General features: G+C 41.3%; 1 protein-coding gene across 1 annotated transcript; it reads right to left on the bottom strand.

Annotated features, from left to right (window-relative positions):
- Positions 1-1,047: 1,047 nt before the first annotated feature.
- Positions 1,048-24,014, bottom strand: fsip1 (fibrous sheath interacting protein 1). The gene is made up of 10 exons (XM_068580362.1): positions 23,628-24,014; positions 23,475-23,532; positions 23,230-23,399; positions 23,059-23,140; positions 22,871-22,948; positions 22,158-22,297; positions 21,801-21,920; positions 19,664-19,825; positions 8,613-8,765; positions 1,048-1,373 (listed from the first exon to the last, which is right to left on the bottom strand). Exons 1-10 carry the CDS (start codon positions 23,787-23,789, stop codon positions 1,266-1,268), a joined length of 1,233 nt encoding a protein of 410 aa, XP_068436463.1. The 5' UTR covers positions 23,790-24,014; the 3' UTR covers positions 1,048-1,265.
- Between the last annotated feature and the right edge of the window lies 1 nt (position 24,015).

The following is a 24,015-nucleotide window of genomic DNA, read 5'->3' on the forward strand; positions in this document are numbered from 1 at the left end:
CTTCACCCCATGGACCAGCTGCTATCATGAGTGTTTATGTGAGCAGTAGAACATTCTGTGGCCCCCGTACCCGGTTATTAGATTTAATGGCTGCAATTTTCTGTTCTCATCTTTGATACTTAGGTTAATACAAAGGGTGGCCCTGCTGCTCGGTTTCCTCATGCAGGGCCATGAACGCAAATAAAAACAATGGGATGTAATCCTGCTGCATATTGAAAACAAGATGACCAATTAAGATGCATTACAGTTCTCAGGGTGGAAGTGACCAATTGCATTTACTCTTGTTACTGTAACAAAGTTGTGTTTGTTACAGGTACTTTATTGAGTATTATTAATATAATTGGTCATTTTACTTTTACTTAGGAGGCTACTATTTATCACAAGTATTGTACTTTGCTATATTTCAAGTTACATTCATTACAGAGTATGAACAAAAGTCAAATAAAAAATCAGCCTGATAAACTGTGTGAGAATGGAAGAGAAGAAAGGAGATACATCTGCAGCAGAGAAGAAGCTGATGAGGTGATTGTGCGGCCGCAGGAGGACAAAGCTCCACGTCCAGACAGGTGACACACTGGCTCACATGCTGAATGCTAACATCCTCCAGCGGTGACTTCTGTGCTCACTGAGTATCTTTGACCCTCAGTGAGTTGACTGAGGACTTTCTGCTGTTTGAGACTGTTGATCCTGATGTGACGGGAGAGAATCATTCATCTCAAACGTTTTAAATCCGAGGCGCTTAGAGGGATGAGAGACGCCAAAGTGTCCTGGTTATACTGGAACAGAAAGACTGAGAGAACTGGCTGTACTATGACAGAGAGGCTGAAAGGACCTGGAGCAGACTGTGGTTGACTTTCCAGTTCCATTTAAACAACACTGCTGATCTCTCAAACATCAGCAAGCACTTCATTGCCGAGCAAAGTAGTCAATGCAGCCACTTTTGCTAAAATACTTTTTATTTCATTTGAGTAAAATGTATTTAAAGTAACAGTATTCTTTCCAACTCTTGCCAAATAACCAAAAGTTAGAAATACAATTTTATTTTTTTTTACTATACTGACACTTTGTGGAGTGTGTAAGACTGGTTAGTTATCTACATAAATAGGAAAGCTTATTAGTCCCAAAACCTATATTGGGATAGGGTTGGATATATTCTGGTAATTCAATATGTTTACATCCAGCCATTTTTCTCTTCCTCTTCAATGATGTATTGAATAAGCGTTATGAGAACAGGGCTTCAGATGGATTAAGGTTTTCTTTAGGCCTCACGGTGTTGTGTCATGTGTCTCAAGATCCTGGGTGCCGCTCTCTGTCAGCTCACATTCATCCAGCAGTAGAAGTAACTGCTCCTCGTTTAGGTCTGGTGGACAATTCTGCAGGAAGACACAAATACAATGTATGTATGATTCACGTACTACATCTAGGACTTCAGACCATAGGGTCAAATAAAAACAAAGTCCCAAATATGTGCAGGCGGAAGCCTTTTTACATCAAACATTACATCGTGTACAGTAGATCTCTGGCAGCATCAAGCTTAACAACTCTTCCCGAAAATCCTCCCAAGATTTGTTCCATCACAAACATCCTTTATTGGGTGTAAAACATAGTTCTTGATAATGTGTTGAATTAAAGCATGAACTGTAATGACAGAGGCAGTTTATAATAATAATAATGCTCCTTTATTATAATGCTCCTTTACTCTACAGTTGGAAGCCGTCCGTGGAAAACCACTTCCAGTTACATGCAACTGTTGTTTTTCTACTGATAAGTCAGACTCTGGAAGTGCATGTGAGTTCAAGGAGGAAAGCCAACCTTCCAAAAGTATCTCCTCATGGGAGTGATGTTTTTTTCTGGCAACTGCAGCTGTAAGTTCTGATTTCATATCCTTATTGACAATGTACACTTTTCATACCTTTTTCATAATAATAATGTGAGACACAACAAATCTACTGACGCACAAATGCTCACAGACAGTTGCCATCTTTTCACGAGAGAATGCTGTACTTTGTTTAGACAGCTGCAACAACCCAACAGTCAACTTGTTCCGATAATATCGACTCATTGCCTTTCTTGACATTAGCAGTACGCCAGAAACGTGTCCAGGAAAGCCTGACATTAATCTCTAAGTCAAATAGGCTAATCATTGTCATATTGTGCACGCATGTTTCTAGTTGTCATCACACGCTGGACAGAATGTCCCTGGCCTTAAAGCAGACATGTCCGGATTATTCTGTCCCTGATTCGGATGCCAGTTCAGACAGAAATAACTGTGTGTCTGCGGCTTGTTGCAGGACAGGTAGAATAGCCCACTGATTGCTTTTCAGAGCCTCTGCGGAAAACAGCTTTAATAGATTAGCACAAAGACCCAAAGCACGGGGAATCAGCTTCCTCTTGTTTTGTACAGATTAAACAAAGAAGACATCACATGCTAATTAATTAGTGAGCTTCAGAGGTGCTGGGTGGTGCTTTTTGTTACAGGCTTGCAGTTTTCCCCTCAGACTTCAAGTTGAACTGTAGCTAGCTGTAGCTTAACAGTGGTATTGAACTGCACATCTAATTCTCTGCAAGAAAGTGAAGTGAAGCGGATTCCCAACAATGTCAAAATATTAAATTAATATGAAAATATTAGTGCAGTTTTGAGATCAGCAGACACAAGTTCCTGAGAGAATATTGTGCCCATGCAAATGTTTTTAACTCTGTCACACATCCCTCTGAGTCACTCGAGACAAAATCACATTCCTATGTCTCATCTATTCCCACTTGTTGAAGCTAATACTCTTCATCGATCATCTGTATTCCTCATCGGACCGGACCACCCTCCAAGATTTCTGCAGCCCCTCGCCAAGACCCAGGTGCTGATCGACATCTTTACCAGACAAATCCGGTTACATTCCAGCCTCAACGCACTGCATGCTTTTCTCCTTTGACATGCATGTAGCATGGAAAACCATCACCTCGAAATGGCGAAAAGGCGACAGGAATGAAATCATATGTGTATGGATTGTGCATACACTAGTCTCACACTTAGTGTCGAGGCATTTCGGATTCACTGAGCTTGCTTTCCAGGTTTATTCTGTGTTTTAATAGGTATAACTGACACCCACCCACAGAAAAAAAAATAGTTTCTTGGAACTGTATCATAAATTTGCACAAACATAAGTGAGCCATTACTGCAACTTGAAACGTATGGCACAAAGAAAACACTGGTCAATTACAGGCCTGTCAGTGTTTGAGTGCTAAAGGGGCAATAAAAAAGTGCCCCACTGGCTGAAGTATCAATGGACAGAAATACCTTTAACCAGTACCAGCCGGTTAGGTGGGAACTACAAGTTAGACTTTCCAACTGAGAGACCAAAAGAAAGTGTTGGTTTTTTTTTACAGCCATGACAAAATGCTGTGACTCTTTCAAAGCGGTTGACCTCAGGTGCCTTTAATAGTAGGGAGGCCAAGGGTGTCTGTGGGCAACTGATATGAGTGTTCCTGTCAGTCTCGCCTCTAAAGAGCCAGAATAGTGTTACAGTCAGTTTCCCGGTCGACACCACATTCATTTCAGCACAAAGCAAAGGAAAGAGCTGCGAAGACAAAAAGGCTGTCCAAAGAAAAGACATAATGTGTTTGATTGAGTTGGTTCCCTCCAAGGGTTATCACTGAGACAGGAACAACATGTTGAGCCTGGATGGAAGTTTGTCAACGCAGCATTATCATCAGACTGATTCCACAAGGAAGCGTATCAACAGCGCAGAGGCAGATACAACTTTTATCGGAACTGGACACGCTTCTGTTTTTAGGCTACCATGAGTGTCTTTTGTGCAAGCAACCACATTGTGAGAGAAAATGTAGCTACAGACACATTTTGTACTTTTTTCACTGGTAAACATTACTGACTTCAAGTCAAGGGCAGTGTGTAACTGTGTGATTACAAACAAACACCCTCCGGCTTAACATGTGAAATACAAGACTTGTGTACCGCTGACATTTCCTACTGGCCTTTGACAGCTTTATGAAAAAGACGAAACATGATCGCAAATGTAACACTGACACTGACTTACATAACACATACTGAGAAGTAAATAACACTGGAAGAATGAAATTAACAAAAAGAAAGTCTCCATATTTACAGCATGACGATAACAATGTTCTGTTGTATAATTATCTTTTCGATAGTTGGCCTTCAAACACAAGTTTTCCCCCCTAGAGTAATACTTCTCCCTCACTGCCCACACGGCTTCCCTGATGCTCAGAGAGCTGTTGTGAACATTTTTGATTGATTTGAGGCGGAAAAACAAAGTATCAACGATGAAATGGCTTTGACGTGGCTGCTCATGAACCCGACACTTATTTATTTTAATTATCTATATTCCACGCATGAGCGATCCCACAAATGATAAGAACATTTGCCGCAGGCTCGTCGGCTCTCGACTCGCTCATCACTGAAGTCAGTGAGTCTTGAAAACGACAGAGTTAGAGTCAAATAAATCCCCAAGCATAAGATGTCTGAAGGTTATTGTCAGAATGGCAATACTACAGCTCCAGACTTCTCATACTGCTCCCTGAGCTCCTGCTTTCCCACCTGCTATCCACACCCAGCGGGCTGATTGTGTCAGCCTCAGTCTGGCCTGTAGGCATGTGCAGAGAGAGAAAGTGTAAGGGGAAACCTCTGTCACCACCCTGTTAGCAACTCCTTACAGTGCATTCCTGTTTACTTTGTGCACAGCCATTTGTCACTCCAGTCTTCTGTCTTGTGGATCTGAATTACCTCAACAGTGGCGATGAGTTCAGTGTGTTGTCTGCCCTCCAGACAGGAGGAGTCCAGTTCCTCTCCTGACAAACATTGGCGGGGTGGGTAAACCTCCAATCTTTGTTAAAAGATCAAGGTTCCTGCTCACTGTCCTGTATCAGTTTCCCACCTGGTGAGGAATCTGACAAAGCCAGAACTGTTCAGCCCTCCAGCTTTCTGCCCTGCAGTGGACCACCACCCCTGAACAGCTCTGTTGGCTCCTGTACACAGAGGGTGCAGGACCGGTTTACCACAAGCGTGGGCTGCTCAGCTTTCAAGGTCACTGACATCAGTCTCATAACTCAGCTTTATCGGCCAGAGACCCGGGGGGGGCAGTTCTCCACTAATGGAGGAAAGCATTCTGTACTATGTGCTCCTCAGTCAGATGTTGAGCCCGCAAGCTGGCAATACGTTCTGCTCCAGCCGTCAGATGACATGAATGCATCGAGGTTAGAAGGCAAAAACAAGTTTGTCATATTTCGTGGATAATAGAAATAGTAATTTGCCCCAGAGACTTTGTGAAGTACCTCACTAATTCCAATCTAGTGAGTGCACATATCTAAAATGGCAACTTTATAACAGACAAATGTCTCTCTGCCACTCATTAGAACCGGTGGCACAGGAAAAAGAGAGACAATTGTGGATAACACTTTTTGTCAAACTGTCTCTAGTTCAGGGGATCATGAAGTGTAAGATGAGAAGAGACAGTGTGACAAGCCAAAAGCTAACAGCCAGTAGCCATGGGTGGAATGAAGAGTAGAGAAGAGGTTGAGGGAAGCTGAGAGAAAGAATCCCTCTCTGGCAAACCTGACTAGCCTCCTGTGGAAAAAGCGTTGTTAAACTGTAGTGTTCATACAACCTCAACCAAGAGATTCAGGCCAACCTTGACCTATCACGGTGGGGTTTAAGGTTCTCACTTTGCTAAGAGATTTTTGAAGAAGTCAGTTGAACAATTGGAAACTGTAACCCTGCTGGAAACCATCCAGCCTGACTGTAAATGTTGGGATTGTCCTTCCTGTTGCAGTTGATCCAGGAATGCAGCCAATTGAGTTTCCAGGAAAACTTCCACCGGGTCCGCTGTTGAGTTCACAGATTTAGCTTTAAGACTTGAAAATAACCTAGCTGAACTCTCTACTGTAGTTGTATGTGTGATAAACAGATAACAATGATCAAACAATAATACCTCAATCTAAAAAATACATCTGAAAACCATCCTCCACAGTCAGATAATGTTAACGGCAATAGGGGAAAAAAACTGGAAAAAGAAAGCTGAGAGAAGAGATTCTTTGGTTAAAGGAATGGGAGTTTTGTTTGGATTGAGTGAAAGGAGAAGCAGAGATGACGCACACAATTACAGGTCTCAGATCTGAATCCAACACAACACGTCTTCTGTTTAAATAAATCACTGCGAAAAGGTAAATCAGGTAGATCTCTCGACAAACATTTGAATTCTTAACATCACACTCTGGACTCAATCAAACTGAAGTGGAGCAGGGAATCCGTGGTCACTGCTACGATGTACGAGGCGAACCCTTTGAACATTTTCCACCTTTCTAAAAGGTGCTGCGCTGCAGCAGCATGCCAGACTAAACACAGGGCAGCAAGCTTACAATTTTGAGGGGAAACATGATATCATATCAATCCTGGTAGAGCCTTTCTATATTGTACTTCATTAAAACATGTTTTATTTCAAACCTATTCCTAAAACAATTCCATGGACTATCAACCCTTTGGCTTTTAGCTTCCTTGTCTGTAATTCAGGATGGATTGTCTAACTCACTACTCTACTCATCATCGACTGTAAGAAGACACAACTTCTTTAAAGGGTTTAACACAAAGAAACAAATGGCATTATGTGGGCCACAGTATCACAAGCTTATATTATTATATTCCGACTAGATTTAAAATATAAAAGGATGAACTAACACTTTAATAGTATTAGTATTGGTAGCATTTAAATGAACTTTGACTTAACTTCACAATTCAACATTAAAATGTATTCTATTCACAAACTAATCTCTTCTTAGTTATCATGCTCTTATGGAGAACTCTGCACAAAGCCTGCACAGTTGGTACACACTTCAGGTGCGAAGACATTTGAGTTACGGATGTGACACAAATCAACTTTATGAGTAGACTGGAGCTGTGTGAAAGCGTTCAAGAATGCCCTCCCAGACAAATTCCGTACAAATAAATCTTTTCCAACCACAAAACAAGCCCGGTGGCACAAAGCATATACACAGTGAGTGTGTTGTTTACATTGCAGTCGCTCGCTGGGTTCAATAATTTAGTGACCATAAAATATAGTGAGACACTGCTACGTACAAAGAGTGTCTACCCGAAGTTAAGAGACGGGTGGTTTTGATGTTTTGTGATCATAATGAGAGGATTGTTTCCTCAAACGGAGTTTGAATTCCATTTGTGTCCCCTTAATTAGGCCGGGAATAGGTTCTGGTTGCATGGCATGGTGCCTTGTTTAATGTCAGGGCGTGGCAGCCGCTTCATGTTTTTATTACCTCGCTGTTTGTGAGCATCTTTTATCTTTAAATTAGGCACATATACATCATGTTGTGGTTTGTTTATCACTTAGAGAACTGATGCGTCTGTAAATTTAAGTGAACCCATTTCTAATGTCATCGACAGCAGCGCTGGGAAGAAGCCAACAGGTAGTTTGTTAGGCAAAACCGGGAGAAGCTGCCACATAACAACAAGGACAAAGTCAAATAACTTAATTTATCTCAAATGTTTTCCTTTTCTTTTCCACAAAATATAGTCATAAAGTCATAAATGTCAGAGAAAGCAGAAATTAGAGCTGTCCACCTTTTGTTCTGCAGACATTCTTGTGTTGTACCTTTAGCTACAGGCTTTGGGGAAAGTACGACACTTCTGTGGTTGTAACTCTGCAGCGGCTCCTAAGAGCACACAGAGCTCAATGGTTTCTAGGGAACACTGTGGACGGTGTACGTCGAATTTAAGCCAAGAATGCTTTCAAGCAATGAAATGACTGTCCTCACCCTTGCATCAAACCCATGCACAAAGCAAAGCAAAGAAATATATTTAACTCCTCACTCAAACGTAAATCAAGATCTGACACACTGTCAAGTTAAGATGTCAGCAGGGCTCAACACTAACTGTTAAACGTGGTTGCCAAGCTGGCAATTTGAACTTTGAGTGTGAATGCGTCCACCCGCAATTCCTGGAATACAAAATAAGCAGTGCAGCTGTTCACATGTTCTTCACAGTGAATCCAGCAAGTCACTGGTTGCTTCTTCATCCATTCTCTCCCTTTCAAAGTTTTTTGGAACCTTTACGGTGATTCTCACCACAGATCCATCAGTCCTTTGGATGGTGAGTGTCTCTGGTGACACCAGCTCGTCCATCATCTTTACTTTATGAGATGACTTTCAGGCCGTCCTGATCCTGCATACACAGCTGAATCCCTTCTCACACACTGCTGGGGTGCACGTTTTGCTGTGTGCTGTCCCTATTTTTTACATGTTAAAAAGTAATTGCTAATGTCTCAAAATAGTTACCGGTGGCAACCTGGCAACGCTTGCTGTCCTGCCCTGCCTAATGATACAAAGAGAGAAAGAAATGGAGAAAAAGAGGAAAAATATGGGCCTGCAGACACAAATGACAGACCGAACTGTGCACTTGTAATAATTTGTCACACACGTGTCTGCAGATAGAAGCACTGAGGAGTGTTATGACGCACATAGACGGTGTGTGTGTGTGTGTGTGCGTGTGTGTGTGTGTGCGTGTGTGTGCGTGTGTGTGTGTGTGTGTGTGTGTGTGTGTGTGTGCGTGTGATCAAAACTAGCTGCTTTGAACTCACCGTCATCTCTTGGCCCTGGCTCAGGATCTCCAGCTGCTGTTGGATCTCTTGCAGCCGCCTCTCCTGCCCTCTCCTCTCCTTTATATCCTGCAGGACCTTCTCTCCTGGCTCCGGGTCCCCATAACGCTTCCAGCCAACCTCTGAGCCCCGGCCCTGACATGCAACAGACACGATTGATTCTCAAAGGAAGCAAACATCTCATCTCACGTGCCTGGGTTCTCTCCTAAAGCTGCACTCTGAGCTTATGGCTTTCACTCGGAAACATTTAAATAGGGATCAAAATCATATCACAGTTCATCACAATCAATCTGAGTGAGGGTTTTTTCATTTCTCCGAGCCTCTTGAATTTCAGTGTGCCTATCAATGTTAAAATTGCATCATTGTGGCGTGTTCTCAACTGTATAGATGAACAACAATCTTTCTTCCCTGCTTTTCAGAGCACATTGTCAGATCTGAGAAAGCTCAATATCTCACAGCTACAGTCCACATGGGGGCCAGCATAAATCACACATTTATAGCAAACACGTGCACTTGGTTGACTCAATGGACTTCAAGCTGCATCCCAGGCAAACTTTTTAAATGGGTCAGGAGGAAACAGGAGAGTCATGCCAGGAGGAGCATCCACAGCAAGCTGATAAGCAAGAGGCTTGTCTTTCTGACCGCAGGACGGATGTTTGTTATTTGGGTTTCAATCACAGAGATATAGTACAATCCAAAGTAAGGACACTTCAGTCAATCTTATCGCAAAGTTGCTTTGCTACAATGGAAGGATATCTTCTGCAGGCGCAGTATGATGAACTCTAGGTGCTGAAAAGCGAGCATAATTGTGGTGAATCTCAAAGGATGACATGTGATGTCTACTTAACTCTTAACTATAATGAGTATTGCTATCTGAAATGAGAAAGGTCCTTGGTATTACTTTTTTTTGTCAGGTCAAACTCCTCACCCCACTCACAATATATTTATTTATAAGTATAAGTCCAAATTAACAATCCTGTCGAGACTGACCACTGTGTGACCTGTGGTACAGTCATATTTCATCTTCTAAATATACAGTTATTCTATAAAAGCACTAGCTCGGTCGTAAATAGTTGGGTCTGAGAGGATGTTGCCACCACAGAGCTGTTTTGGAGTATCAGTCCAGCGCCATGTGGTTGAAATCTCCATCTCTTTGGTTAATCTGGATGCCAGGCAAGCGTATGTATGATCTAATAATGTGGAAATTGATGGATGTTTCATCAAATGTTGACATCTCAAGACGGACGTGAATTGTAGGTTACCAGAGACAGAAGGACCAGACAAATATTTTGTGAACTCTAACTATAAGTTACTAAATAATCTTAGTGAAACCCTGGGCAGGAGGTGACTTCAGTTAAGTGGAGCCACTATGTTGAGAAGAAGAATGAATGCTTCTGCCCTTGTCAATAAGAAAAAAAGACATGCCTTCTAATGCCATGTTTTGCATTTACGCTGATTTTATTCAGTGTAATGTGGAAAAAACAAGCAGATTTAGAAGTCTGTCGGTGTGTCTGTGTGTGCGTGTGTGTCCTTACCTACCAGTGCCCTATGCCTTCCTGTAGGGACATAACGGCTTCTATCTGAAGCCTCTTTTAAGTGGTCGTTACTAGAGCCCTTCAGTTCTTACCGCCTCATCCAGACTACAAAAGCCGGGACCACGATGCGATCAGACTCCTGTCATGCACCAGAGTGAGAAACGCAGCGTTCCAACCAGGAAAAATAAAAATTAAAGTCTAGCTTTTCCACCATACTCACACCACTAAATGCATGTTTCAAAAAAAGCCCAAATCTTTGGGAGAAACTGTTTATTTAATTTGGAAACGACAGCTGCCCTACTTTTCAAGAACGAGACTGCAAACTTTTAAATTGTCTGCGAGGCTAAATAATGACGGATGATGAAGTTATCTGTGAACAATTTTTGAATGAATTTGGCATGTACAGTTTGTCATATTTCCTTACTAAACCAATTATCTGTGTCTACATTAGCACCCTATGTATTCTGGTGGGTGTGAGGGGAAAGTCCAGTTTCTTTGTATAAACAAATATAGATGGGCCACAAAGTATACATCATCTTTCCTGGTTTTCACCTTCCCCGTACTATACCTCGGCCTTGTATTGGCTCTGTTACAACAGAGGAAAGCACCCTTCAAGTTGAGTATTCAGATTCAACAAGCTGGTTTATTCCAATGGATAAAGACAAGACGAGGGCCCAATCCCAATGTCCACACTCACAGACTTTGAGAGCTGTCCCGCTCCCAGATCACTCGTGCCTTAGGGCTCGGTTACATTTTGAGCCCTTTATGCAAACATTGCTGTAGACTTTGTCGAAGGGAATTACATATTAGCGTTGTGATGAGTTACCAAGGGAAGCCTGGAGGCGTAAACAAAAAAAAGGTTAATCTAAGAGGACGGCATATTAGGGCTTGGTAGATAATTCAATATGAGGATTTATTGTCTTTCATCTGTCATCTAAATTGATATCTACAACTAAAAGTTGATGATAAATCTGCTCATAAAAAACCCCTCAGTGAAGTCAATCAGCGGTTGTTTTTGAGTTTCAATGAAGTGTGTTTCACGACTCTTAACAACCCATTAGTTGTGTATTAGTGTCATTCAAGGTTCATCTGCACGTATTAGTTTAAATGCTTGACATTAAATGCCAACATTTTATATGGATCATGGATCTTGTGAGAGCTTGAACTAAATATGAGGTCAGACTGAGTGACTTCCAAACAGAGAGACAAGGGTTTAGCTTGTCTGAACATCAGAAAAATGCTGGTAATTGGTCCTCCTCTGTGTAGCTACTTGACATGCTGTTGAAGAGCTCCAATAATCACACCACCTTTCTGGGTTAGCAGAGCACTGAGAAGCAGCAAAGATCTAGACTTAGTTTTCTTTCGATATGAAAAACATGTCAAAGCTAGTTATCTTTCAGCCTATTGAGAAAATACCAAACGCCTTGGACTTTGATGCTGCATTAGTGTCACAGGTTGATATGAAGTGCAGCATTTAAAATATTACGCTGACTGCCAAGTATGCCTTGCCAAGTATGCGTTGAATGCAGAATGAGTGTTAGTTCAAACAAGGATAAGGAAATTGTGCGTGATGTGACGACACCTGAGATGCTGTCCTTGTTTCACCTTGTGGTACAGATCTTACCAGTGGCGGGCCGCTAGGGCCTTCTAAGCCTTCTCTGAATGCCTAAACAGAATCACAAAGTTATAACTATTTTATAATTATAAAAATGAAAAAATAACAGGCTCTAGGTCGGCTTGGAAAGGCTCGGGCCGAAGGTGGCCGCGTGCTTCAGAGCGACCGTGCCCGGACCTCGCCGCTTCCCGAGGCCGTGGCTTATGTGCTTGCTGTGACTTCTTTCCTCGCCGGGGTGGGATGCGGCCCCCTGCACCCGGCCAGGGCGGGGACCGGGGGCGTCGGGGGTCTGCGGCGATGTCGGAAACCCACCCGACCCATCTTGTAACACGGACCAAGGAGTCTAACGCACGTGTGAGGCGCACCTCGCACCTTGCTCACAGCGTCTCCTTTTTTTCTTTTTTTTCTCGCGGCACTCATTGAAGGCCTAGCTTTAAAACCACAGCCCGCCACTGGATTTTACTTACAGATAACATGAAAAAAATGAATGATTTGCCAATTGCTGCAAGCAAAACCATCATTATGTGTATCAGATAACTATCGTGAAGCATTAATTTAACATTCATTCAGTGGTTATTGATATCCTGTGATCAATTGTGTGACTGCAATTGGAGGCAATACATTCCATTCAGTGGTTGTCATGGCGTGAAACAGCTGCAGCAGTTAATGGATGATCCGCGGTTTTTCAACGTGACGGAATAAGAACAATTGTGGAGATTATTTTACGTTTATAATTCCAAACAAATCTTGGATAACGCTCAACAACACTGACGCGCTGTATCTTGATGTTCCCATCAAAGGAGCATATAATTATATCCCGTCAATCATATTAGTTGTGTTAGTTAGTGGGTGGAGCCATTGAGATTGGTAGCCTGGAGCTTCTCCTCTGCTCCAATGTGGATTGCATTTGTGGTATGATTTGCCAAATATGACAGCTGGATCCTCTCATGCAGACGTATTCTCAGATACATCAGGAAAACAACAAGAAAACAAGACAAATAGTTATAGGTAAACCTTATGTACACATGTCCTGTAGATACATGACAAGAGAGGGTGCCAGCCCACTCTTTGCTTCAGGTTCCTTCCTATATGAGCTGTTGTGGTGACCAAGAACCACCGAGAGAGCTTGATGATCTTGTTCATGCTCAACACAAACTAAATAGGGACGGCATGCTCTGAGGCAGCTAATCTAAGGAAGTGCCAACAGTAAAGTCATGAATGCTGCAGACAAACAAACTAATTTGTACAACATGTAGTCTTCTCAACCAAGTTCTTTGTAGCTTCTTCGAACGAGCAAAAATACGAGATATATAAGTTGTCATAGGAAGCAAAATAGAGACTTCTGCATTACTTTGAAAATCCTCTCCATTTAGAATGATGTAGACTTGAGGAGACACAGATTCTTTACCTTTCAAGAAACTGATTGATATATTGGTACGGAGCTTGTTAGCAACCCTTGTCTGCACGTTGCAAAGGGACAATGCTGCTATGACAAAGCAGGAGACACCAAGATGTCTGTGTTGTTCAGAAGAGCATGCTTCTCTCTTTCTTTCCGTTTCTCTCCCTCTGATGCTCTGCAAATCTCAAGCATAGTAGGAGCACTGGCTGTGCCACGTGGACCCAGGCTACCTGCCAAAAGCTGTCCACATGTCTTGCCACGAGCACTCCCTGTGAGAGCTCGGGAGTAAGCTGTTCGGAAGCTATGGCTGAGTCTCTTGACTTCTCTCATTTTCCCGTATTCTCCGTCTCTCAGACATTTTGCCTCCCTATGACCTGCAGTCAACTGCCAAGTTCTGAGACAGAGGTGCCGTAACACATCTGCCATACATGTTATAGACCTACCTGCATGCTGACAAGAGCAAGGTAGTGTAAATGGATCCTGCACCACTCACCTTTGACAAAATCTCTTTGCTAACTGTTAATTCCCCCCCTCCTCCCTCTCTCCCCCTACACGCCTCTGAAGTGAAGTCAGACCTCAAATCCAACTAATACCAAGAAACAATGTGCGGGTTTGTATATCACCATCATAAAAATGTCCTAGATATTAACTTTGTTTGTCTGATCCGTCTTTTCCTGCCCTCTGGGTCGTGTTTTTACGTCAGTCTTTTGGATCTGTGTTAGATGACTTGGTGATTGCTGAACATTCCTGAAGTATAAGAAGATTCACGTGTGGGTCATCTGGATATTATACTTTCTTTTCTTTCTGAACTAAGGGTGGTCTGTAGCTATTAGTTTCACAGATTAAAACCTCCTGGTAAATCTTTAAATCAAAAAACATGTTGAATCTGATTCTGGGTTAAAATATCCACACCAACAGTGTTTTCTTAGTATCCTAGCGGAATTCAAGGAGCAATCCAAGGTCGACAAATGTTTGATCTGTTTGAAGTTTTCACTGGTTGGGTTGTGAAGGAAAATCGTGCATCTGTCAATAGCTTCTGCTGAGACCTCCACCCAGATTAATGTCGCTAATAATATAAGGTATTTTAAGTGTTTGCCAAAAAGTGAAGTCCTTAATAAGCAGACCATGTTAAATATTTATCAGAAGCATCTGGAGAGTAAAACGTCAAAGCATCTTTCTGCATTTCTGGTCCCATAGTAACACATGCTGTATAAAGCACAGTGTTGGATCTGCATTTCAGTGTATTTCTTGTTAACTACATTCTGCTTTTTCAATGACGACTGATACCATATGGGACTGTAAGTATTGCCAGTGTAATGTTTGATAGTATAGTTTGACAGCTAACAGCTAGGCTGGCTGCTTTTGATACCACATTTAGTTTTCGCAGTTTTGTTTTTGCATGCAATAAACAAATGAGATATGATGTGGTAAAGAGCTTAAATGTGTGTTGAAAATAAAGGCGTAGATTTTTTTTGCCTTGTTAGCCGTAAGCTAATTGTGTTTTTCAATTGACTGCACTACCTTTGAAGGTTGCCTGACATTTTTGGCTGAACGCGGCTAGAGGTGCTTTTAAGCAGAATAGTTACCTTCGGACAAAGCCAGGCTAGCTGTTCCACTGTTTCCTGTCTTTGTTAAGCTAACCGACTGCTGACATAGCTTTATATTTACCGTATAGACATGCTATATATGGTACTGGTCTTTTCATCAAAATTGTGGCAAAAAAAAGAAGAGCAATTTTCCCAAAATGTCTAACTTCCTTTAAAAACTCTGCAATGTATTCAAACACCAAGAACTGTGAGTTGCGATAATACTTCTAAATGCTTAATGCTCTTGGATTTGGATCATTGAGAAAAGTGGCAATACTTCAAGCATCATATATTGTTAGCAGATGGTTTTGTGACTGAATAATCCACTATGGAGCGTGATAATGAGTGGAACAGTCGAAAGTAAGATCCCAACCATGACGGGGAAAAATCACTTTGAACCACTTAACACAACTGCTTCTGTGGGTGACACCAATGGGAGAGGCGCTTATAAGAAGACAATAAACTGGGTCTCATGGGAATTATAGGGTGGGGAAGGGTGTGGAGTCCATTTTTTTTAGCCAAGTTAACCGTGTGAAAAACACCAAGCATGGTCCATGACAAACCTGACATCTGATTCTCTCCATGCAGCTTGTAAGCTAAACTCCTGCAGGATATGATAGCCACAAAGGTTGCAAAGATGATTCTTATTAGCAAACACTTATGATAATACACTATTTATAAAAACACACCCATTCACTGGCAAGTTGGTTACCAGTGAGATAAATGGAGCCACACTTCAGGAATAAAATAGTCACATCCTTCTCTGTTGTAAATTAGCATATTTTCAATCTTTCAATGGAGAGATGAATATCATATTCCAGAGAGGATAAGATGCATTTGTGTGTGCCTGCTATTAAAGAGAAAACTATTGTTCTGTTGAAAATGACACTGCCTCCAATGTACACCACGATATATATATATATATATATATATATATATATATATATATATATATATATATATATATATATATATATATATATATATATATATATATATATATATATATATATTATGAGTGTGTTAAGGTCAGCAGGTATCCTGACCTTCTGTCATGTATTCTAACACAGCTTACACTTCTTGATATAAAATAAGAACGTACCCACATTTAGATGAATATAACGTGACCGAAGCTTTTCCACAGCTGTTTAATTATATGACCCGGACCAAATAAGATAAATTTGCAAACTATCTGCTGACCACATTGTGTCGGTCGAAAGGGCGTTTTCTGTCCAAAACTCTGCTTCTTCACTTAACATTCGCTGTAGTTAAAATCATGGGTGCTCATCAGCAACCACACAATGTGACTAAGTGACCTCATAGACTTACATCAAAATATAGCTAACCAATGTACAACAAAAACACAGCTGGAGTTCCTATGCAAACATAGAAGGAGTTGATCTGATGCAATCAAACATCCAGGGGCAGTGACAGAAAATCATATTGTATAATGCCATTCATTAATTTTCATTGTAACCACATTTAAAAGATTAGCCTGTAATTCTGACACACACAGACAGACACACACGCACATACACACCCATGTTACCAAAGCGCCTAATTCTCATGACAGAATCTCCCTTTTCTGGCTTCAAACTGTGGGTGGTGCAGGCATTACCGCACAGTGGTACAGTAGGAGGGGTGTACTGTATGTTAATCATTTGTGCCAACAGATGTTTTTAATAACAGAAGGCCTATTTCGGCCGAAAGCCTGAGAAAATGGGAGAAAATGAAGAATGCAAAAGCAGCGATGCTCTCATGAGCACAATATTCAGTGTCCAAGGAAAACACAGTTAAAATTGTGTTTTGATTCTTTTCAATTCACATCATTAGAGGAGAGTTTTAGCGACCTGATCTTTATCCAGATATCATCAAAAATGAGCCAAAGGCAAAGAAAACAAGGCTTAATCTCATCAAGACTTTCACCATGACTCACCGTGTGGCCATACAACGAGTGATGCTGTGGTTCTACAAACATTTATTCTGTGGTTTATGGCATTATGAGAGAGAATCTTTCTGTGCCTTATCATTCCGTCAGTGCAGAAGATATGCACCTGTCACTGCATTGACTTAAAGACATGGAGAGAAAAGACAAATAGCTGGTCCCGGCGCTACAATATCTGAAACCTAGAATTCACAGGTGGCCAAGTCTGTTCAAACCATTTTCACTTGAATTAAAATGTACAAATGATTTTGTACATTTTGGTACAAAAATGTATTGCTGCTCTATTGGCTGCAATATAGTAAACCTTTCTGCACATATACCTCCAAATGAAAGGGAATCTCTAATTCCTCTTTTGGAGCTGGCACTCCTCTACCTCCCCCAGCTCTGTAATTAGGATGTGACTCTCCTCTGTGGCAGTATCTATGCTGGTGTATGGCCTCACAAGACTGCATTTAACCTCACAAGCTCAAGCAAACGACCCGCTTAGCCAGAGAAGCTTACACTAAGGTGACTGCACAGGAATGCACAGGCCGCTTTCTACTTAGAATATCAATCACGACTTTTTGGAAAACGATGCCGCCAAGTTCTGAGATCACAGATTCAAGCCTTGACAGATCCTTTATGAGTGAGTGCCCACTGGGGAGAGGTGAATAACTCTCTCTTCCATGTAATACGTGACAAGATCTGACACGGCCAGAGAACAACAGACAACAGCAAACGTGGACATGGAGGCTGTGATTTAATATTATGCATAAAATATAGTTCAGTGTTGTTGAAACAGATGATCTCTTATTGTGTACATTAGAGACTGCTCTGGAATGAGCGAGCAAACAAGCAGGTTTCTGAACTGCTGTCCAAATGGTTTCAGTTAGGGAATCTCACTTGTGCAAGCTACTGCCGAGAATAAAGCTAACCGCAAAACAAAAGCATATTTACTTTTATGACCATCTTTAAGATTTACGATCACCGATGTGGAATGAATGACTGACAGAGATTTATTGTCAGTGCAGTCCTTCTTTAATACATGCCAGTGAGAAGGGATTATGGTAGGGTAAGGAAGGATTCTTTTTAAGAACGACAGGTGTGAGGTTCACCAACCTTTCATGTTTAATTTTACAAAAAGACTAAAATACTGTGAATTTTCAATGCTTCAACATCTGATGGTGAATTATCTGCTAGAGGTAACTTGAGAGACAAAAGCTTCAGCCAATCGACTTGTAGCTCCATCACTGCGAGCTAAACACTCAACAAAGTCACGACAATTTGCTGTCCTGGATCCTCAAGGTGGAATGAGCTCCCATTGACATCAGGACAGCAGAAGGTCTCGACATCTTCCGTCGCAAACTAAAAACACATCTTTTCCGACTACACCTTGAATAAGAAAAGTAGCACAGTAGTGGCACTTTAGTAGCACTTGAATGGCACTTACTGATCGCACTTTGTAGTTTGATTTTTTGAAGAAATTGTATTTTCCTGAATCTTGTTGTTCTGTGTTTGTACTCATGGTTGAATGCACTTATTGTAAGTCACTTTTGGATAAGTGTCAGCTAAATGTAATGTAATGTAAAAATGTTGTTTAATTGTTTAATTCATGCTTCACATAATTTGAAAAGGAACGCTTGTGTTAGTCATTTCAGCACTAATGGATAGCAGATGATGGATGGATGATGGGGAGTTTTACTTTCCCCAAAACTATTTTAACCAGGCAAGATGATTAAAGGGTGGGAAGGGAGGGAAGACGGTTACACGAAGTAATACATCCATCTGTGCTGTAATCACACAGTTTTGTACTATTTGGCTAAAATCCACTCTACATCATGTGGGAGAGCACAAGAAAGGATTGTTTGAAAAACATATTTGCTGTTTAATTCTGTCAATCAATTATTCCATTAATTTCAGCTCCAAAGGTCACATCAACATAAACATTTTTGATTCTTATTTTAAAGTCGAGATTCCATTCAGTTATTGAGTATCCATATTTTCTAAACAGACAGCTGGAGGGCTCAATCTGCCATTTCCTGACAACATTGGGTGAATGAGTGATTACATTTGCATTGGGAAATTGGGAAAGAATTAGTCCAGCAACATAAATACTCCAGACATTGGGACATAGATCATGAGCTATTCCAGCACTGAGATTCAAGAACTGAAGTTTTTCCTTGTCAACATCCAGTAGTGGTAGTGGAAAATGGCACCTTGGGTTCGCAAAACTGCGTTGTAAAGTTTTTATGACTTCAGAAAACACAATTTTTCCACCACTGACAGGCTATGCAAATGATGAACGTGCCATCTGGTCTTTAAAATGACGTGAGATAAGGTCCTGAGATAACTAACTGAGCTCACGTCTAGGACCAGGCCCAAACCCAAGACCAAGGCATGGAAAAGTTTTATAGTTACACAAATCTGTTAAGTTGATTCTCCAGTTTGATGTGGTAGAAATGTATAGATTTCACTCTAAATTCAATATGTAAAGGTTAGAGCGGTCAGACAATTGACAAAATCTTATGAATGACAAAAAAAAACTGAGTATAAATAGGCAATCAGGTGTGAAAGTAAATACAAAAAAACAAATGTGTTATTGCTCATATCTAAAATAATAGATAATAAGAGCTAAATCTTTATTAAATTTACAATGAGCAAATAATGCTCATTGTAAATAAAGTTTATATGGCCTTCATATGGAAAAGGTGGATGGAAAAGGGAGGCTACCCTCAGTTCCAAGTTAGAACAGCTTACATAATTCCCCAGTTTTCCCCACTTATGAATAAGGGAGTGACTCCCTGAGGGTCAGTAACAAAGGCTTTTACAAGAGGTTGCCATCGATGCCATACTGAGCTTGTAATACGACTTAATGGCCTCAGTGCAGTCGTGGATGGTGTCTGGGGGAGTTTACAGTGCTCAATATAAACCCATTGCTGTTGTAATGTAGACAGAAGTACTGTGGGATACATACCTGCGACATGCCATGGTTTGTATATGAGCTTTGCACTGAGAGAAATTCTTCGACAGGAAGGAGAAGGCGAATTTTGGAGTCGATGTCCGTCAGCGGCTCCAGGTCACAAGGTTCTGGGGTGTAACCCGGGCCTGTCAGCACAGACACGGCCCACATGTCCTCCTGGAAGACAATTACTGCTGAGATAAGCCACTGGGTTATAAGCATGCCTCACTTAGGCAGCCGTAATAGTGGACTGATAAACATGAACTCCTGCCTATTTAGCAACTTTGTGACAGTGACGTCTGGAACAGGGAATGAGTACAAGTCTGACTCTCGCACTTGGTATTCACTTCTGGATAGTGAACAAGTTGCTGGTCACTCTTCTAGTCAAATGCCAAAACTTTAAATTTCCTTCTGCTCCCGGTGGCTGTTCGTCCCAGTGTGACTCTCTTTATGTCGGATGGGAAACAACGGGTAGGTGGTGAGCTCATCAAAGTCCAGTGGTGAGATAAGATCTTGCACTAAGGTTTCAATGCCAAAAAAGATCACAACGGGGATCTCTGAGGAGGGAGTCGAGGAAAGCTGGCAGAAGAATACAGCAAAAACAGGAGTCCATCAACTAGGTGGAGTCCAAAACAAAGCCAACATTTAATAAATGAGATCAACAAATTCTTATGAGACAGATTTGTGTTTCATTTACAATGGCACACATGGAGTCATAGACAATATGTAAAACCCAGCCCTAGTGCTTTTCAGTCATTTTACCACTCACATGCACATTTTGTTTCCTTTGGACAGAGCCAGGCGAGCTGTTTTCAGTCTTCATGCTATAAGCTATAGTGAGCTATAGTAAAAATAAAAAAAACAAGAGCCTGCATAGGCCATTAGAACGTCTATGAGAGGTTGAGCTGGTTGCCTGGCTCAAACTTCATATTTGGCCTGAGAAATAGAGAGATCAATCTTTTCAACAACTCTCGACAAGAGTTCCAATTAGCATGTGAAGAGATTGCATCTACTACTGCAGTAACCAAATGTACCGCGATAACTGACTTCTATTGATTTACTGCCTTGGGCTAGCACACACAACTGTGGAACTTAAGTAACATAAAAAATAAATAAAAGAAGTGTGTGAGGCAAACATTGCGCAGCAGCATGTGATAGATGTGTCCAGAGGGATTCTGCCAAGAACTGAGTGAAGTCCTCAGAAATAAAGACGCATCACTGCCAGTCCTGGTGACATGAATAATGTGTTTGCTTGGTTATGGCTATTCATAACAGCATGCCTCGCAATAACAAGAAGTCTTCCTCCCAATAAAAAAACCCATATGTGCTCCCCTCAGTTTGGTATCTGCCACCATAATTACGGCAGTATTGTTCTAAAAGTCAAGGAAAACACCATAAAAAGAGCAGCAAGACATGAAAAAGAAAAACCCTGGCAAGCTGTCCCACGGATGCAGAACTGTCGGGGTCAAGCTAAATAGGTCCGCATGTGAAAGGTAAGTATGTTCCCACTCTCTTCCCAACAGGTTTCATACCACCAGACTTCAAACTGGTCTTACAGCTGCCAAAAGAGCTATTAAAGCAAATTGAAACTTTAAATACATTTTAAAAAAGTAAGATGGTGTAGGAAGGTTCGAAGTGAACTAGACTACTGCTCATGGTAGCTCGGGGTCGCAGATGAATCATCGAAGAAAAACAAGAGGCCTCAATCTCTTTGCCAAAAGCTCCATCAGCACGCTCTTGCTATGAGTGCCACTGTAGCTTGTATTAGGGCAGATTCTGGCCTTTGGATTTTATATTAACAGCATCTTCTGCCTAGAGGCCTTCCGAGCTTCTAAACAGTCATCAAAACATTGACACCTGACCAATGCTACTCTATGTGCAGTTGTGAGGGACAAAGTCTGGTGGAGTCACTTAATGCATTCAATAACAGCATTCAATGTCAGGCTAAATGTGAGGATGACACAAAATTCCAACAAATAAGATCACGGAAGATGTATGCCAAGATTGGTGACACTGAAAGCAGAAGCAGTGGATGGGATGGGACTATCTGCTGCTCCCCTTAAGACGTTTGGACATGGGGAAGTATAAAATAACTTGAAAAAGGCCTCATCCTACAGCATATGTTGTCTGTTAGGGTTTCATGTCGGCCTACCTCGCTGTCGGCGCCCCTGGCACCGTCCTCTTCCCCTTCGTCTACTTCTTGCAGGAGCTTGGCCAGACGCTCGTTCTCTGCCTGAGTCAAAAGACCATGGCTCCCTTCACCACTTACTAGCTATTGCATTTGGGGGGAAACAGAAATTGTTCATTATTCATCCTTCACATATCAAATCATTATTTGCATAACATTTCTATTATTTTCAGTCGTGCCCTACTAGGCTTTAAATATATCCTTTTCTTGAACCAGAGACAAATATTTTCTTCACTGGAAAAACTAACAGTGAAGAGAATTGCTCTCAGTCATGCGATATACCCCAGCACAGCATTTGGCCCAATGTGAACTTTGACATACCTCAATGTTTCTCTTGACAAAGTCTTTCTGTTTGTTCTTGCTTTTGGAAGCTCCACAGTTACTGCCTCCAAATTGCTCTTCCTCACTATCCTCACAGCTTAGTTCAGAAGACTCTGTCCAGCTAGCTGGCTTCTTTTCACCTGTCAGGCAAGTCACACTTTAACTTCCAAAAGATAAACATGTAAAAAGTAAGTCAAAGCTCTTATAATAATAATAAAAATAATAATAATAAAACAACAACACATAATGTATTTCTTATTCCATCACCTGATCCACATGATTAAAGACTAGAATTAAACTTTCTTTTACATAAAAATGTACAAACCTACAGCAAACCCTGCAAGGCTGCACAGTATGTGTGGAAACTGTGAGAAGAAATGTATCTAAACAGAGAAACACAATGGATATCATTCTACACAGTTCCTGTGCTGAGGTTTTTTCCTCTATCCTTTGGGGCTCAATATTATAAAAAGCCACAAGATCTTGTTGAGTTGTTCATGAGCTGGCAAACTGTTATGCATTCACTTCTGGAACACTATTATCTGGATCACAAAAACAGCACCTAGAAGTTCCATGAAGTTGTTGCGCCATCAAGTGTACAATCTAGGTAGTACAACTGAGAGTATATTACATTGTATGTTTGAAGACCCAAAAGTGTAATATGGAAAAATGTATGCTTCTTTTTCTTTTGTTTTTGAGTCTCTCTAACTCACTTTGCGCCCAATATTGTTCGTCTCGATCAGGAACTTGAGTTTCAAACACAGACACAAAATCGTCCTCCTCTTCTGTTCCTTTAAGATAAAAACAAACCCAAAAACAAACATTTTTAAGGTGTCTCACAGTAACTGCATGAAGCCTTTTCAGGACTTTTGCTGTTCTGTATATTGTTGCCTTGGTTTACCAGTGGGGGCCTCCAGAGCCAAAAACAACCTTGTGTTCATTGCTTCTTGGGCACATTCCGTGTGGCCTTCAGGTTTATTCTGCTGCAGAAAAATACACAATATAACATACATGATAAGAGCGACTACCTGCTATGGTGAACTCAGAATGTAAGTATGTTAGTAATGTCTACCAGGAACTCGTGCCAGAGTTTTGCTTGAAGTTCTTTCCTCTGACGCCTGACTTCCTTTTCTATGCAGATCTTTGCAGACAGTATTTCATCAAGTCGTCTCATTTCCTCAATAGCGCTCTGTAGTTTGGAATCGTCACTCTCTTCATCAGTCAATTCAATGGGACACTCACCTAAACGATGCATGATAGTGTGAGGTAACCTCATACAAACTGGATCCTGAACAGCTACTCCAATAAAACACTTACTTTTGTCAGGACCTCTGGTCGATGAGTTGATTGTAGTTCCTTCAGATATGATCTGGCTCTACAGGGAATTGCTTTTTAAAGTTATGTAAATTATCCAATTTTGAAAGTCGAAAATTATTATGTAATATAAGTGTACCGTATTGAGTTAATTACCTGAATATCAGCAGCATCGTTGGTCAACACAACAAGGGAAAATGGAGTTGTAGGACCAGTCCTGTCACCGTGTGGCAATGAACCGCTTGACACACGGCTCCCCGCGTGCTCGCTCGATGCTGGTCGAGAAATGTCATCTAAACTACCTCTGATTATTTCCATCGTGGGATTTTCATGAACTGTATTTTTCTAATTTCAAACGACCAAAGGGGTATTTTCTGTTATAAAATAACTGTTGGCTCAGTAAAACCTCTTGTCAACAGAAAATGGTCCAAAGTTTGTTCGTCTATTTTTGGTAACTATGGACACACACACACACACACACACACACACACACACACACACACACACACACACACACACACACACACACACACACACACACACA

The sequence above is a fragment of the Clinocottus analis genome, unplaced genomic scaffold (genome assembly GCF_023055335.1).
Source record: "Clinocottus analis isolate CAN_PGR_092001 unplaced genomic scaffold, fCliAna1.0.p SCAF_17, whole genome shotgun sequence".
Lineage (NCBI taxonomy): Eukaryota > Metazoa > Chordata > Actinopteri > Perciformes > Cottidae > Clinocottus > Clinocottus analis.